This window comes from Delphinapterus leucas, chromosome 1 (genome assembly GCF_059928025.1).
Source record: "Delphinapterus leucas isolate spDelLeu-1000000601 "Yukka" chromosome 1, BTC_Dleu_Yukka2, whole genome shotgun sequence".
NCBI lineage: Eukaryota > Metazoa > Chordata > Mammalia > Artiodactyla > Monodontidae > Delphinapterus > Delphinapterus leucas.
The window spans coordinates 179,137,747-179,153,075 of record NC_143129.1 but is presented as its reverse complement, the minus strand read 5'-3'; the positions used below and the strand labels follow the sequence as shown (position 1 = coordinate 179,153,075).

Here is a 15,329-nt window from a genome sequence, read left to right as displayed (position 1 = left end):
CTCTGGCTCAGACCTAGCCTTTTACCCAACTTGGCTTTGGCACATACCTGAGGCTACAGGCAGCAGATCCGGCATATTTATTCCCAAGCTCACTTTACACAGAGCCCTGGTGCCAGGCAATGGGTGCTTTGATAAGCCAGTTTTCTACACATAGGCATTTCAGTGGGCTCTGGCCTCATTCTCTTCCCCATAAATTTGGCAAAGATGGCCTTATACAGGGCCAACCTACCTTAGCTGCCTGCCAAATAGGTTCGGTTTGCAAACCTTGAGATGGGACTAAAGACTAAACTACCATTTGTTCCATCCCCACCCTCCCTCAAACACCTTCATCCCCCATCTCAACAGATGTGCACACAGGTAAGCCAGGAAGAGCCTGAAAATAGCTCCGGGTAACCATCTATGCTCAGGCATTTGGCCTGGTACCAGCAGGAACAGCCTGACCTGGAGTAAGGACCTCCCCATCCTTTCATGCTCTAGTCACTTATTTAGAGCAGAGGTGGGGACTCAGCACAGAGAGGCTGGAGAAGATTGATGGACATTGGCTCAGGTGACACATGCTTTCTTTCTTGCCTTTTGCCTGCAATTCTGGAAGTGACCACCAGGAGTCTCCCTAGTAATGACTTTTGTGATCCCAGTGATCTATGGTACCCACCCCCAGGCAGGCCATACTGATTCTGGGATGTGGTGAGGGCTTTTGTACACTCACAGGAAGGAGCACTAGACCAGGGAGAACCAGACGGTCTTGAATTTGAGTTGTAGCTCTGGTTTTAATTAGCTCTATAATGTTGGACTGTCTGGAACCTCTCTGTGTACCTGTAAATCAGGCTAATGAGCCCTGTTTTGGCCCTCCACAAAATAAGAGATTCATTGTGTTGTTTGTGGGGGAAATAAGAGGATGCGTAGTCTCCCAAGTCTTCCTGTCCCAAAATTCTTTTTTATTTTTTCTATAAAATTATACTTCTTTATGAAAAGCACCAAGTATAACCAACTTCAGTTCTAACTCTGTGGACCAATTGGGAGAGGAACTTAGAAGACTTTGAGTGACTGATTTGTTGGTCAGAGGGTGTTAGGGGTCAATACGCCAGAGCAGGCAGGAGAGCATCACAGGGCCTCTGGCCAGGACCCCTGGTCCTGGCAACATCTTCATGAACCCCAGGTGTCGTCATTGAGCCATTTGGAAGTGTCTACTTCAGGGGTGGAGAGTGGATTCCCCAGTACAGAAGCAGGGTGGTCCCTAGGGGATGGCTTCCTTCCACGGAAAACCCCATGCTCCACAGGCCACCTCTGCTCTCATGTGTTATGTGTCTTTGCTGTTTCATCTTCCTCTTCTCCTTTGGCTACAGGGCGACAGTCCCGGCCCAGTTCAGAAGAACCTGCACAACCCCATTGTACAGGTAGGTGTGCCTTCCCTGGCCACTCAGGCCCTCCCTCCACCCCACCTTGACCGTGACTTCACCCTTTTCCTCCTCAGCCCTCAGCACCACCATGTCCATACTTGGACACCCAGGGCAGAGAGGAGTTAAGCCACTACCTCGGTCACACGTGGGTCAGTGCCCCAGCCAGGCTCAGCACCTGAGTCTGCCCTTCCATGTCCTCTTCTAGATCTGTGGACCTACTAAGTGCATCACGCATCCCTGAAGAGTGTCTTCTCCTGGCAGCCAAAGGCTAATGACGTGGGCCCTGGGCTCTTTGGGCCCCTTGCTTCAGGAAACTTTTTAAAATTCATTTTTAACCTTTCAATACTCTATCCTCAGAGTGAGAAGGGGGCTGTAGGGAGGAAAAAAGCATGAATTTGACTGTCAGATGGGGTCTCTGAGGTCAGCTTTCTAGTCCTGGGGTTCCCACATGCTGGTCTTCTGGACTGCGCGTCTGCATCAGGGTCCACCAGTGAAGATTTTTCTAATGCAGATTCCTGGGCCCTTCACCCCAGAGATTCTGATCCACCAGGTTGGGGGAGGGGGGTTGGCTGGATTTCAGGTAATTCTGACATGGTTTGGGGAACCATTAGTCTAGTCTAACCTCCACCCTTTTGACCGGTGACACCACTCTGCATCTTTGTATAAAGCACTTGACAGTTTGCAAAGCTCTGCTGCAGACAGCACCCCAGTCCCGTAGTTACCCCGACAGGAAGACCTCCTCCACACCGTCATCATCGTCGTCATCACTGTCTTTGTCATTATTAACAATCCCCCCATGTCACAGACGAGAAACCTGGGCTCAGAGAGGCTGGGGGCTCTCCACGTTTCCGTGGGTAGTGACATAACTGAGATTAGAACCCAAACCCCTGCCTCCCCACTCTACCGAGGCCAGTCCTGCTTCTTGTCCAGGGCCTTAAGGTCTGGGGTCCTTGCTTTTGGCTGACATGAAGCTCAGATTTCCTCCTTCCTGGTTTTCCCGGCTCTCCTATGCCCCCTTTTCCGAGGGGACTTTTTCCGCAGTGAACTTAATACACTTGCGATGCCCCCTCCGGATGGACCCTGTGGTCAGCCGTGGTAGCATGCGCGGACGCGATTCTGCAAGCCCTCCACGAGCACTGGAAGGCTGTAGGCAAACTGAATTTAAATGATAGTACAAACCGCACCAGCAGCCGTTACGAATGCTACTTATGTGCCAGGCACTGTTCTAAGCGTCTTTACCCTCACTTTAGCAACATCCTCATGACAGTCTTGGATGGGCCCTAGTGTCGTCCCCGAGAGATTCTGTAACTGGCCCAAGTCCGCTCAGCGAGTGAGGGGCAGACCCTGTCATCCTTACCCACTGGTGCCTCCCACCAGCCATCCCCCATCCCCTACCCCTCCCTGTCTTCTGCCCCAGCTCAGCTTGCCTTTGTTCTTCTCCCCTCTACCTCTGCCACTTGGCCTGACTCCTCAGTCACTAGAGGATCTTGAAGACCAAAAACGGAAAAAGAAGAAAGAGAAGATGGGATTCGGCTCCATCTCGCGTGTCTTCGCCAGAGGGAAGCAGCGGAAGTCCCTCGACCCCGGCCTCTTTGATGGTACCGCCCCTGATTATTACATAGAGGAGGACGCGGACTGGTGATACCCGCCTCCCTTCGCCTGCTGCCCGGCGGGCGTGTCTGTGCGTGTGGACGTGCGTGCGAGCGGGGAATGCGCGGCTGGGCGTGCGTGGCGGTGCGTGTGCACGTGCGTGGGAGCTCTCGCGCACGTGGGCGGGGGGGGGTGCGGCTGAGGCCCGCTTGCGTGGGCCCCTCCCCGGCGTCACCACCTCTGTAATTGATGTACATACTACAAACGTGTGTGAACATGTCAACTCTCTGTTGTCCTCGGAGCGATACAGTTGTGTTGTTAATCTGGGTTTGTTTTTGTTTTTTTCAGTGTTTTTTTTTTTTTTCCGCTTTTTGGTTCGTTGGGGTTTTTGGTTTTTTTTTTTTTTGGTCCCTTCCCCCCTTCCCTTTTTATGAAACTTGAAAACTTGAAGGACTGCTGTGTATTTGTAAATAACAAAACTATTGTGCACTCCGTGCTTGTAAATGTCCCTCGTCCGAACTGCTACTTCTGGAGCCCGTCTCCCCGAGGATGTAGTCTGTGTTTGATGTTCCCCCCACTCCACCCCGCCGCCCACCCGTCCCCCCGGTGTGAACGTGTGGGACCAGACCCTGTTCTCGGGGTGCGCCCAAGTCACTTTAACCCCCAAACGCCATCGTCATCAGGGTAAGGTCCACTCTCCACAAAGACTTGCGAGCCCAGCCCAGGGGCCCTGTCTTGTCTCGGTTTGTCAGAGGCCAAACGGGCTCTTTCTAACGGCCTGCCGGTTTTTAAATTGCGTTGCCGTTTCTTTCTTTACGGGGAAAAGAAAAGAAAATTGTTCCGTTTAATTTATTTGCACAAATGCAGAAGACTTATTCTATCTAAATTATTACGTAAATATTGGAATGTATATTTTTCCACGGGGGGCGGGCGGGAGGCGGGTTCTCTGTTGACTTGTCTGTTCTATGATCATGCTGCTGCCGAGCTGTGCAAGGTAGAGTTTAGGGTGGCCAGAACCCAGGGACCATTGGACCTCCAAGCTTGCTTTTTTCCGTTCTTTCTTCTTCTCTCTCCCCCATTCTCCCATCCCTGCATGGGAGTGCGCTCCGCCTTTCTTCCTGCCTGTAGCTCTCTCCAGGCCTTTCTATATATATTTATTTATCTGAAATAACAGAGCACTGACCTCAGTGAACAGAGTGCCTGCTGTCGTGGTCACCTTCTCTTGGGTCTGTCTTTTGAGAAAGGCTGCTGCCTACAGGGTGAGACAGCCGACTGCATGAGCACAGGGTACGACCACAGGGACCCTCAGCCCGAGTTGGTTCCCCGAGGGTCCTGGAGCAGCACGCGTTCCTCGCTGCAGCTGTGTCTCATCCTTGGTTGATTCTGCACGTTGGCTGGGCAGGTGTCATGGGGGAGGCGCCCGTCTCAAGGGGCGGCCTGTTGGGGACACAGCATCCAGCACCAGCACCTCTGCCCTCCCCATTCTGCTTGGTTCCTCCAGCCACATCGCACAGAGTCTCTCGGGATCCCTCGGGCCCTCCTCCAACTTGTCACAGCAGCCTGAGCCTGCTCACCCGAGGAGAGAAGGGCTGGCAGGAGCATCTGCCTATTTGGAGAGCAGTGTTGGCCCCGGTGAGGCTTCACCAGCAAAGGAACCGTGAGCACTGTAACACCGGGTGATGGAGAACACGTGAGCTTCTAAGCCAGGGCCTCCCGAAGTCTAAAACTAGCTTTGCCTTTTCTTTTAACCTGTGAACCCCCGCCTCTGCACCACCTTAAATACTAACAGCTCAATTCACACACCCTCTAAACAACAGTAGTTGCGCTTTCTGCTAGCAGTAACGTTTTCAGCTCTTACCAAGAAACAGGAGAATTTTAAATGCTGGAGCATCTCTTATCAGAAGGGATAGGATATTTTGTCCAAAGTCTCTAAAACAAACAGAAAAGCCCCAGTCAGCTGCTCCCTTTCCTTCTGACCTGATGGGGGGGTTGGAAAGGAGTAGGCAGGGTACCTAATAAGGATCTTTCTGGCCTTTGGCTGAGCCGTTTCACCCAGCCTGGCGGCAGGGGAGAGCGGCCGGAGCTGGCATCTTTCTCTACAGAGAGATATTTTAGGAAATACTTTTCTCTCCTCCATGAATTTTTTTCTTTTGGTTGATTTTTATTGTTTGCCCTTTATTTACAAGAAAATAAGATTGCAACCCCCTCCTGGTAATGATTTAGTAGTTCCTTTTCATTTCAGTTTTTGGAAATTAGGAGATAATTCTAAGAGTTACTAAGGATGATTTATTTAAGAGAACTACGTCAAATAGCGAATGAGTTATGGGTAACAGTAGATGAAAATAACCTTTCCTGTGGGAAAGGTTTCTCGAAGGCATGGATGCAAATATAAAATATTAAAAAAAAATCTAAATAAAGCTTATTTTAAAATATGATCGAATTCTATGTTATTTGATTGCTTCTATCTTACTCCGGGTGGGAGGCAAAGCCTGGCATGACCTGCTCCTTGGAATTCCAGGGCTGGGTCCTGAGGGGGTAATGGGAGGGGCCGAGGAAAGCTGGCTGGATTCTGGGCCCATCGAGGGGCTGAGGCTGGGGTGGCCTCCCAGAAACATCTCATCTTTGCCACCCTGGCTGTAATTTGGAGGAGCCGTCAGCATCCAGGGCAGCCCGTGGTCCTAATGCACCACCTCCGAGCCTGGCGCCCTGACCCTGCATTCTCCAGCCTGGTGGCCCCAGTCAGCTTTCATCTGCTTCCTTCTCCCCCGTGGCACTCCTTCCAAAGACCCAGAGCGGGGCCCCATGAGTTTGGGGCAATTACTTCCTGCAGACCTCAGTGGGCCTCTGCATTGTCCCGACTTTCCCCGCCATCCCTGGGGACTGAGAGGAGTTTAAGAGAGAAATTAAAGGATCCCCAGGGCTTCCCTAATGAAGCCAGAGTGGGCCAGGCTTTTCCAAGACCCGAGATTCACCAGATGCAAAGCCAGTCCTCCCCCTGTGAAACTCCACAGTGTGGCCTGAGAAGAGGCCACCTGGATACCCCAATCCATGATCACAGCCAATGCCTTCAACCTCAGTCTCCCAACTTAACAACAAATCCTCTCCAGCAGTAAGACTGATGGAAGACTAGCCTTTTAACTCCCCTTGCATTTCTGCTAGGAGACAGCTCAAAGCACCACAATGTATAGACCATGCCGAGAAGTTACAGAGCTCAGGACTGCAAGGAACTTAGGGGCATCTACCCCAGCAGCTCTCAACCTGGCCACACATTAAAATCACCTGCCGAGCTTTCTAGAAAAAATTACCAATGCCAGGTGCTACACCCCTGAATCAGAGTGTGGTTAAACCTTCTCTGGTGCAGCCAGGATTGAGAACCACTGGGCTAATGTGAGGAGGGCAAATGGCCCCAAACACACATGCCACAGCTTCCCTCACCCTGACCTCAAGCAGACATCACTAATCAATTAAAGAACCCTTCCTACCCAGCCCAAAGTGGCCTCTAATTTTTTCACTTTACAAAGCCTCAGACACCGCCCATCAGTCAGAGTTGGCATCCAAGGAAAAAAGCCTATTTGCCTTCACCAAACTAACCCAACCCACTACACCTAACAGATGGGGGAAACTTTGTCCCAGAGAGGAGTGATTTGGCCAAGATCCTAGCTATCGCTCCTTCAATCCCGTGGCCTTCTCAAGGGCCAGGCCACACCTGATTCAAATCCGAGTAGCTCTACTCAAAAGCCACACTACCTCCTTTGTTAATCTTCTCCAGACCTTGCCCCAACTGGTCCAACTTCAAGTGCCACTATTAGTCAGAAATTGGAGTAGGGCTGCCCCGGCTGCAGGGCTGGTGGACAGCTGCACAGGTTGTATGCTGCATTACCCCTGTATGGACAGTGCCCTGAGCTGTGCAGTGCACAGCCTGCGTGGCCGTCCTCAGTGGCCCTCCTGCGTGCTCTCCTCCCTGTGCTGGCAGGTTCTAACTGGCGTAACCTAACAGTAGTAATAACAATAATAACATCTAACATTTGTTGGGCACTTACTATGGGCCAGGGTCCATGCTGCGTGCTTGACGTGTATTAACTCAGTTAATCCTCCAACGGCTCCGTTATCGATGAAAAAACTGAGGCGAAGTAAATTGTCCGGGGTCAAGGAGCCAGGAAACAGTAGAACTGGGCGTCCAACCTAGTGAGTCTGTAGTGCCCTGAACCGCTCCTCCGTGTGGGCAGTGAGGGGCTGGGACCCAGCACGTGGGCGCCTCCAGTGCCTCCGAGGGGCCTGCTTTGAGCTTCACCCCACCCCACCCTCACCCACCAGTAGCCTCTGGCACAGCCTAGCACTTCCTTGCTTTTGTGACCTAGTCTATCTCTGTTAGCCTTTTACCTCCAGCCCAGAAAACCCACTCCCAGAGAGGGGCTGGCAGGGAGGGCAGAGCAGAAACGAGCTGTGGTCTAGCATAAGCTCTCCATCTTGGGCAGGGGACGCCTCCAATCTGCCCTGCTACGGAACCCCTCGCCGTACCAGAGCTGCCACTTCCTGAGGTGTGGGGGGAGTCCCCTCAGGATGGCCCAGGGGTCCCAGGAGCTGCCCCACACCTGTCCCCCAAGGTTATGTAGCTGCTGCTATGTGCGTCACTCAACCTGGGCTCCCAGGGAATCCAGGTGTAGTGGGGCTGCATCAGATGGGGTCATCAGGCCTGTGACAATATGAGTTTGAAAGTATCTCGGAATTCTCTGGCGTTCCAGTGATTAGGACTCCACACTTCCATTGCCAGGGCCCCGGGTTCGACCCCTGGTCAGGGAACTAAGATCCCGCAAGCCGCCTGGCATGGCCAAAAAAAAGAAAAATGAAAAAAAAATTTTTTAATTAAAAACTTTTAAAAATAAATAATGTCAACTGGCCCTCTCACCAAAACCCTGCACTTCCTCCCAAACATCCTACCCCAGCCCATCTGCTCTGAACAAACGACTCTTAAGTTTTTTCAACTCAAACCCCACCAGGTGGGGCAGAACGTGCCACACTCCCCTACCTCCCACTTGTTTCCGTTTTCCCATGGGAAAAAAAACCTGGTACTGATAAAGAATCAAGCGGGAATACATATAATTAACTTTATCTTATAAAAGGATAGATTCATAAGTTTATATATAAAAGAATGCCCTATAAACTTAAAAATAACTTAGGGGTTTGACCTTGACTGTATGTTAGAAGTTGTTTAAATATCTAAGTCATAATGAAGTGTCACCATATAAGCAGATGGAGGGTATACATCCTGATGGCAGCTAGGGTATGGAGAATGCATACCTGAACCACAACTGCATGGCGTCTTAAAGCCCAGTTACTGAATAATCTGCAAATATGCAGCCCTGCACTCTGCATCCCCAACAAACTGAATCCTCAAGAAAATTATCCCAAGAGGATTGATCTTTAAGAAGCAAAAGTAGTAGCAATTGAAAACCTTGACCTTTCCTTCCTGGAAATGGCAGGAATCCTATTCCCTAGCACATCCCCAGGGAAGTCTTGTGACGTTGTCAGGCCAGGTGCAGCAGCCATGCTTCTGAAGCAAAGTCCCTGGAAAACAATGGCTGACTGCTCGTTTGCATTTCTGAGTTTCAGGTTTTGGAAATCTTTGATTGCTTTCTTAATAGGCTACCAGTAGCAGTTAATTGCACCCAAATAAGAGAATCTCAAATTGCATACCTTGCTCCATCTGGAGGACCCTTGCAACCCACCAGTGGCACCAGGACAGGCCTGGGTAATCATTCGAGCTCTGGCCCAGCATCTGATTTCAAGCAAGTCGTTTAATCTGTGAGCCTCAGTGTTCTCATCTATGAAGTGGGTGTAACAACCCTTTCCTCCTTGTGGGCTCAGAAATGCCAGCTGAATGTGTTTTGGAGCCTGGAAAGCACTGGCCCCAAGGCTTGTGTTCTCCAGGATTTGAGTGGATTTAAGTTCAACCAGAGGTAGGAAAAAAGTGTGGAAACAGCTTGACATACATCTTGAGCCCGAGGGTGACTTGATCAAAACTTATCCCTGGGGCTGAAATCAGGGCATCCGGCTGCCTGAACCTGACATTCCTCCAGCTGTGTGCACAGCCCTTCGAGTCCAGATTCCCTTCCACTGCTGCTTTGTGAGAGAATTCTGACTTCTCTGCCTTGGAACAGGGAGGGTTTGACATGTTCACCCCTAGAATCCACCAGCTCTGAAAACATTTTCTTCAGTTCAAATAGAAGCATACTCTGATGTGGCTAGCACAGAGAAATTTAAACCATGGGAAGCAATTAGGCTGCCCAAGGCTGGGTTCTTGAGGCAGAAGCCCCAAGGGTCCCCCCAGGGTGGCATGTTTATAAGGAGACGTGTGTCAGAGCCCAAGGCCGGCCTGGTCTGGCAGGGAGGAGTGCATCGAGCCCTTTGCAGATACCCACTCATATAATCCTTCCGACAACCCTCCAAGATAAATACTGTTATTGTCCCCATTTTACAGATAAACAAACCAAGGCACCGAGAGGTGAAGTTCTTGCCCAAAGTCACACAGCTAGGAAGAGGCAGAACCCGGATTCAACTCCAGCACTCTGGCTCCAGAGTCCATGCTCTCAGTAACTGTGCTATGTAGCCTCTGATCAGCCACTGGCCCCCAACTTCTCCCCCAGGGACAACTGACCAACAAGAAGCTTCAGAGAACTTGAGAAAGCCTCACTAGCCAAGTCCTGTACAGACTAGCTCTTTGGGGCTCAGTTTCTCCACCCAACAGAGGAAGAAATTGGAATACGCAGGGGTTTGCAAACTGTCTTCCATGGGGGTTCCTCAGAGGTCCCTCAAGAGGTGGCCATAGCTGGTGAAAGAACGAGCAGGCAGGCCTCCAGCCCCACCTTCTACCAGAAGCTCTGCTCTTATCTGTTACACACTGGACCTACATGCAAGAGTCCATTGGAAGGATCCCATGATAGAAAAAAAGTGAGCAGAGAGGAAGAGAATGAGAGAAGGTTTGAGAACCATACATAGATCAGTAGTTGTCAAGCCTTGAGTTTTAAGGATACAGATTCCCAGGCTCCACCCACACCTACTGAATTAGAAGGCCCAGGGTGAGGCCCTAGGACCTGTGACCAGCTCCCCACTGCGGACTCAGTTGCAGGAGGTCACATGGGGCAATGGCCGAGGGCAGCATCCTACCCATGGGCTTTAGCAGAGACTTGCCATGAGGAAGCTTCTCCAGGGGGCCTTCACGAGGTAGGTGGAGGCCACCTTCCTGGGGCAGCTCCATGGTGCCCCAGTGAGGGAGGAACCACACCCAGGTAAGATCCCAGGCTGCCCCCAAAGCAGAGAGCCAAGGGGACTGGCAGGTGTGAGTACCTGCTGCCTCCCGAGAAGCCTCAGAAGCCCCCAGCAGTACCCCTATTAGAGTCACAGAGAGGGTCCCAGGTTTTCCTAGAGGCACACAGCCAGGAAGTGGTGGGGGCAGAAGTCAAACCTGGCTGAATTCCGAGTCCTAAGCCTGGCACCCACCGTCTCAGACGTTACCTGACCTGTGGCTGACAGAGGCTTCTGACAAGCATTGGGTGGACCTGCCAGCTTTGGCCTGGGGCCAGTGGTGCCCCTGGACCCAGGTGATGAGCCCTAAACTGGGAGCAAGGCAGCTCAAGCCGTGTTCTGTGGAGCGGTCTGGGGTGGAGCTGCTACCAAGGGGCCTGGCAGGGCTCTGCCCAGACCCTGCCCTCAGGTTCCGGAGGAGGCCTGGCCTTCTCCACTCTGGAAGGCCCACCCGCCCCCAGCCCAGCGCAGTCAGGAGCCCCGAGCCCAGCTCTGGACTCCCAGTTTCCAGCTTGGCCAAGGACTTGCTGTGTGACCATGGGCAAGTCAGTCTCCCTCTCTGGGCCTCAGGTCCCCTCTAAAACAGGCCAGGGCAGTAGTTACCCACTTGTGGCCCGTGGAGTCTTATGAGTCCCAGTGTCCTGGGCCACCTCCCCGACCACACTCACTGCCCTTCAGCCCAAAGCTCCAGTTTATGTATCTCACAGATACATTTCATTTGGACAAAAGTTCTGCAACGTGAAGGCAGTGGGAAATCCACAGCTTAGGTCACATCTAAGCTCCCTCCAGGGCCCTCCAGGACAAGAGGAGGCACAGGCTGCCTCAGGCCTCCTCCTGCCCCAGCCTTGTGGAAAAGTCACTCCCTGAGGGCAGCCCCGGACTTCCCTGCTCACCCCTCCTCCCCATCAGAGAGAGATGGTACAGGCCCCTTCCCTCCTCAACCCTGGCAGAGCTGGGAAGTGGGGGCCACTCACGGGCCCCCCCAACTTCTGAAAGCCTGCAAGTCGAGGGCCGGAGATCCTCCCAAGAGGCCATGCGCAGCCCCTGGATGAACCACAGTGAGACTGCGTTGAACAATGCCACTCGCAGTTCACAGCCCTTTACACTTTACAAAGCCCTTTCACAGGCAGACTAGGGTCAAGGTTAAGATGTAGATTCTAGGGACTTCCCCGGCAGTCCGCTGGTTAAGACTTCGCCTTCCAGCGCAGGAGGTGCCGGTTCGATCCCTGGTTGGGAGCTAAGATCCCACATGCCTCCAGGCCAAAAAACCAAAACATAAGACAGAAGCAATATTGTAACAAATTCAATAAAGACTTAAAAAAATGGTCCACATCAAAAAAAAAAATCTTAAAAAAAAAAGATGTAGATTCTGGGCGAACTCTGTGTTCAAACCTCAGTCCTGACATTTACCACCTGGTAACCATGCTGTGACTCAGTTTCTTCAGCTGTACACGGACAGTAAGATTGTCAGAGCAGCTGAAATGAGTTACTACGTATAAAAGGCTCAGCTCCGGTAGCAATAAACGTCAGCCACAATGATGATGGCAATGGTGATGGTGACGACGATGATCTCATTTCGGCCTCTCACCGGCCCCATGAGATGGGCAGAACAGGCCCCCTTTGTACAGATGCCAAGTATGGCTCAGGTTAGTTCAGCAACCTTACCCCAGCCACCAGGGCCAGCCCAGGTAGAGGGCCGGACAGAGCAAGAGTCTTAGGGCTGAGAGGGCTCTTGGTGGCCTCTCGCCCACCACCCTCACAGCACAGCCAGGTAGGGCATCAGTGGCCAGTTCTGGAACCCAAGGCTGCTGACTCCCAGGCCGGTGCCCAGAGCTGGCACAGGCCACAAGACTCAGCTGCGGGAGAAAAAAAAATCCCTGGGTCAATAAGTTTTAGAAACAATGAATAATATCTCCAAAATGAACATTAGCTTTTCAAGGCTCTAGCAAGTTCTGCAGTGGAGAAAAACATTTCACTGCTTTCCACCTCGTGTTTCCCAAACTTAACTGACCACGGAACCATGCCTTTGAGTCTGGTTCCGTGGAGTGCTCTGTGGGGCTACAGGGGTGGGTGGCTCCTGCAGCCCCCTTTATTCTGTGCTTGGAGATGCTGAGTCAGTAATTCTTTGGTGACCTCTAAGCGGCATGGTTTAGCCATGGAAAGTCCCCATGGCTCACGTGGGATTCCTGTGGGCCTTAAGAAGTGAGGTGAGCCTGGCGCAAGGCCGGGTGAAGTGGGGATCTCTCTCTGCGTATCTGCTTTGCTCAGAAAGAAGCTGGGTCAGTGCACAGCATCCACAGAGGCAGAAGGGCCCCCGCAGATCGGCTGAGAGACGCCAGTCCCAGGTGTTTGCTTTCCTGCTGTCCCAGGTGTAGGCAGGCGGCCGAAACTATTGCCACAGGGTCCTGGGGCGTGGAGAGGAATGGGCATGCCATCCTGCCGGGACATCTGGCCCACCTGCCCTGTTCCCCCTACCAGCTCTGAGCTGCCTAATTGCCTTCCCTGGGACAGGCCAGCAACGTTGGAGTCACATCCAAATTGGCCCCATGCCTGCCCAGTGCCTGCTTCCTTCCTTGTTAGAAGGCTTATGTCTCTGAGGGTGGCATGGAGCTCATGGTCGGGGGCACGCGGGCCAGGGAGGGGAGAAGGCCCACTCTGTCAGCGGTCACTGCGGGGACCAGAGCTGTGGCGGCAGGAGAGGGAGCTCTCTGCAAGGCGGAGGGAACCTGAGGGCTGTCCACAAACCGAGTGTCAGAGACTGCAGCGCGGGAGTGCGAATCATTCCCAGGTCCCCTCCGTCTCCTCCTGTGTGTGCAAGAAACACACATTCATTTCAGTGAGAGTCTGAACCCAGCAGAATTGATAAAAACCAAGCAATCAGGGAGGGGTGTCGAGGAAGGACCCAGGCTTTGGAGCCAGATCTTTGGGTTTGAGCCAGCACTCAGCCAGGGACCCTAAGCCAGTCACTTAGTCCCCTCTGCACCTCAGTTTCCCCCTCTGTAAAATGAAAATAAGACGGCCTACCTCACAGGGCTGTTGCAAAGATGGAATCAGAAATGGGTAGAAGCGTCCGGCATGCGGCAGCTGCCTGTCCCAGCACTGCAGGAGATTCAGGAGACAGGAAGCTGGGGCCAGGGAGACGAAACACAGGCTCTGGGGCCCGGCTGTGCCCTGTGCACACAACCGATGGTGTTTCTGAGCTCGACTTTCCTCATCTATAACGTGGGCCTCTGGGAACCCGTGTCCACCTCGAGGGGGAGGACGCAGTGCGTTCACACCCACGCGTCGCGAAGCACCAGGCAGCGCTGTCCTGATGCGGAGGCCTCCGGGGGCGAGCAGAGTGACCGCGGTCTCTGCTGTCTCAGATCAGCTCTACGGGGCCCCACTGCAGACTGTTGTGGGTCACGATGACGAGGACCCATCTCTGTGAGCACCCTCACAGCCAGCCCTGTACTGGGCTCGCACACGCCCACTGAGTCTAAAGGAAGCAGCCTTGCTGGGCTCTAGTGCTTCCAAAGCTCCTGGTTTTTCAAGAGAAACCAAGAATGTCATATAATACACCCCAATTCTTTAATATTGGCAACTACTTTTGTTTTTAAGTTTAGTGTCCTTTAGGAAAAAAAAATGCCACGGCCCCAATATGTCTCCAGACCACCGGCTCCACTACCTCCCTTCTGGACTCTCTCTGTGGGCCGGTCCAGCCCTGGTGGTCCTCATCTTCCCCTTGACCAGTGATTCCCAGGCCATAGGTGCCCATTTCATTGGCCCATGTCCTCCTTCACCAGAGCGCCCTCCTGCCCTTCCCTCCCTGGACAGCCAGGCAACAGGGGGACCGCACTCATTTCTGACCCCGAGCAGTGTCCCCAGGGCTTGGGGTGTTAGGGCAGAAGTGGGGGAGCTGCCCTCAGAAGCCTGGAATCAGCACCGGAGCCCCCAGGGGCCCATATGGCCGGCAGGGCTCAGGGTCAGACCGCCTGCAGCCTGACAGCCCAGCTAAATCATTTCTCGTGGACTTGGCCAGGCTCAGTGGGACTCAGAGATGGAGAGGGTGTGGGCGAGGGAGCACTTCCGGTGAAGGTACTGATGGACCTGACAAAGGGGTGACGCTCTGCTCTCCCAGAAATTTCAGCAGGATGCATGGTCATAAGTGTGAAGAAAGCCATAAGCTGGAAACCCAGGGATATGGAGAGGGGGTCAGGCTGAGGACTGAGGACAAAGGCTGGCTGCTGGGGGGTTGGGGGCAATGATGGAAGCCGGGAGAGAGAAGTACAATATGATTTGCTGACCTTCACGGAGGGCCTGCTGTGCCAGGTGTGTGTAGGCACTCTACACACGCTCATTAAGTCATTCAACAAACACTGGCTGACCACTTTCTATGTGCCAGGCCTAGAACTAAGGGCTGAGGGTGCAGATGTAAATGATGAGATGACATAAATTATTCTAACACAGTCCTCACCAAAATCATATGAAGTGTGTGTTGTGTTATTGTCTCACCCTTACAGATAAGGAAACTGAGGCCCCAAGGGGCAACATAAATGGCCCAAGGAGACGTAGTCAGTGACGGAACAAGGCTAAGAATTGGGGTCCAGCAGACTATTGCACTACACCACTTTCCAGGCAGATATGAGTGAAGATGATAAAACCGTGAGCCGTTAGAACAATCTAGTCCTGGAGGGAGGCAGAGAAGAGGTGTCACAATTAAAGGAAGTCATCTGAAAGCGGGGAGAGGCTTATTTCCCCAAATTTCCCCAAATGAGTGGAAACTTCCTAGGATGTTTCGCCTTGTGCCAAGGCTCTGGCAAACATATCAGTGGGTTTGAGAGGGGTGTCAGTCCGCAGTGAGCATGGTGGCCACCAGCCCTGGCTCCAGACTCCGCCAGGGATCGTGTTTCAGGATGCATGACGAACAGCCATGGCTAGCACCAGTTTTCTCCCTGACATTTCCTATAGCATCTGAGTTGCAAGAAGGCCCCCAGCACAAGCCTCACCAAAGTGCTCTTCATTTTGAAGGAAGTTAACCGAATACCGCCCTTAAACATC

The 15,329-nt window shown here is 52.6% G+C and overlaps 1 protein-coding gene across 8 annotated transcripts in view; it reads left to right on the top strand.

Moving 5' to 3' along the window:
* The window catches only part of LOC111187131 (kazrin), a 138,600-nt gene that overhangs the window by 111,316 nt on the left and 11,955 nt on the right, over nt 1-15,329 (top strand). For 4 of the 8 annotated variants that reach the window (XM_089900854.1, XM_089900852.1, XM_089900855.1 and 1 more), the window contains 2 exons: nt 1,344-1,394; nt 2,872-2,995. In XM_089900854.1, coding sequence (XP_089756980.1) covers nt 1,344-1,394; nt 2,872-2,995 — 175 coding nt within the window. Of the gene's footprint in view, nt 1-1,343; nt 1,395-2,871; nt 11,188-15,329 lie in introns of those variants that run through there. The other 4 variants (XM_022598481.2, XM_089900857.1, XR_016388954.1 and 1 more) reach the window with 3 other exon arrangements.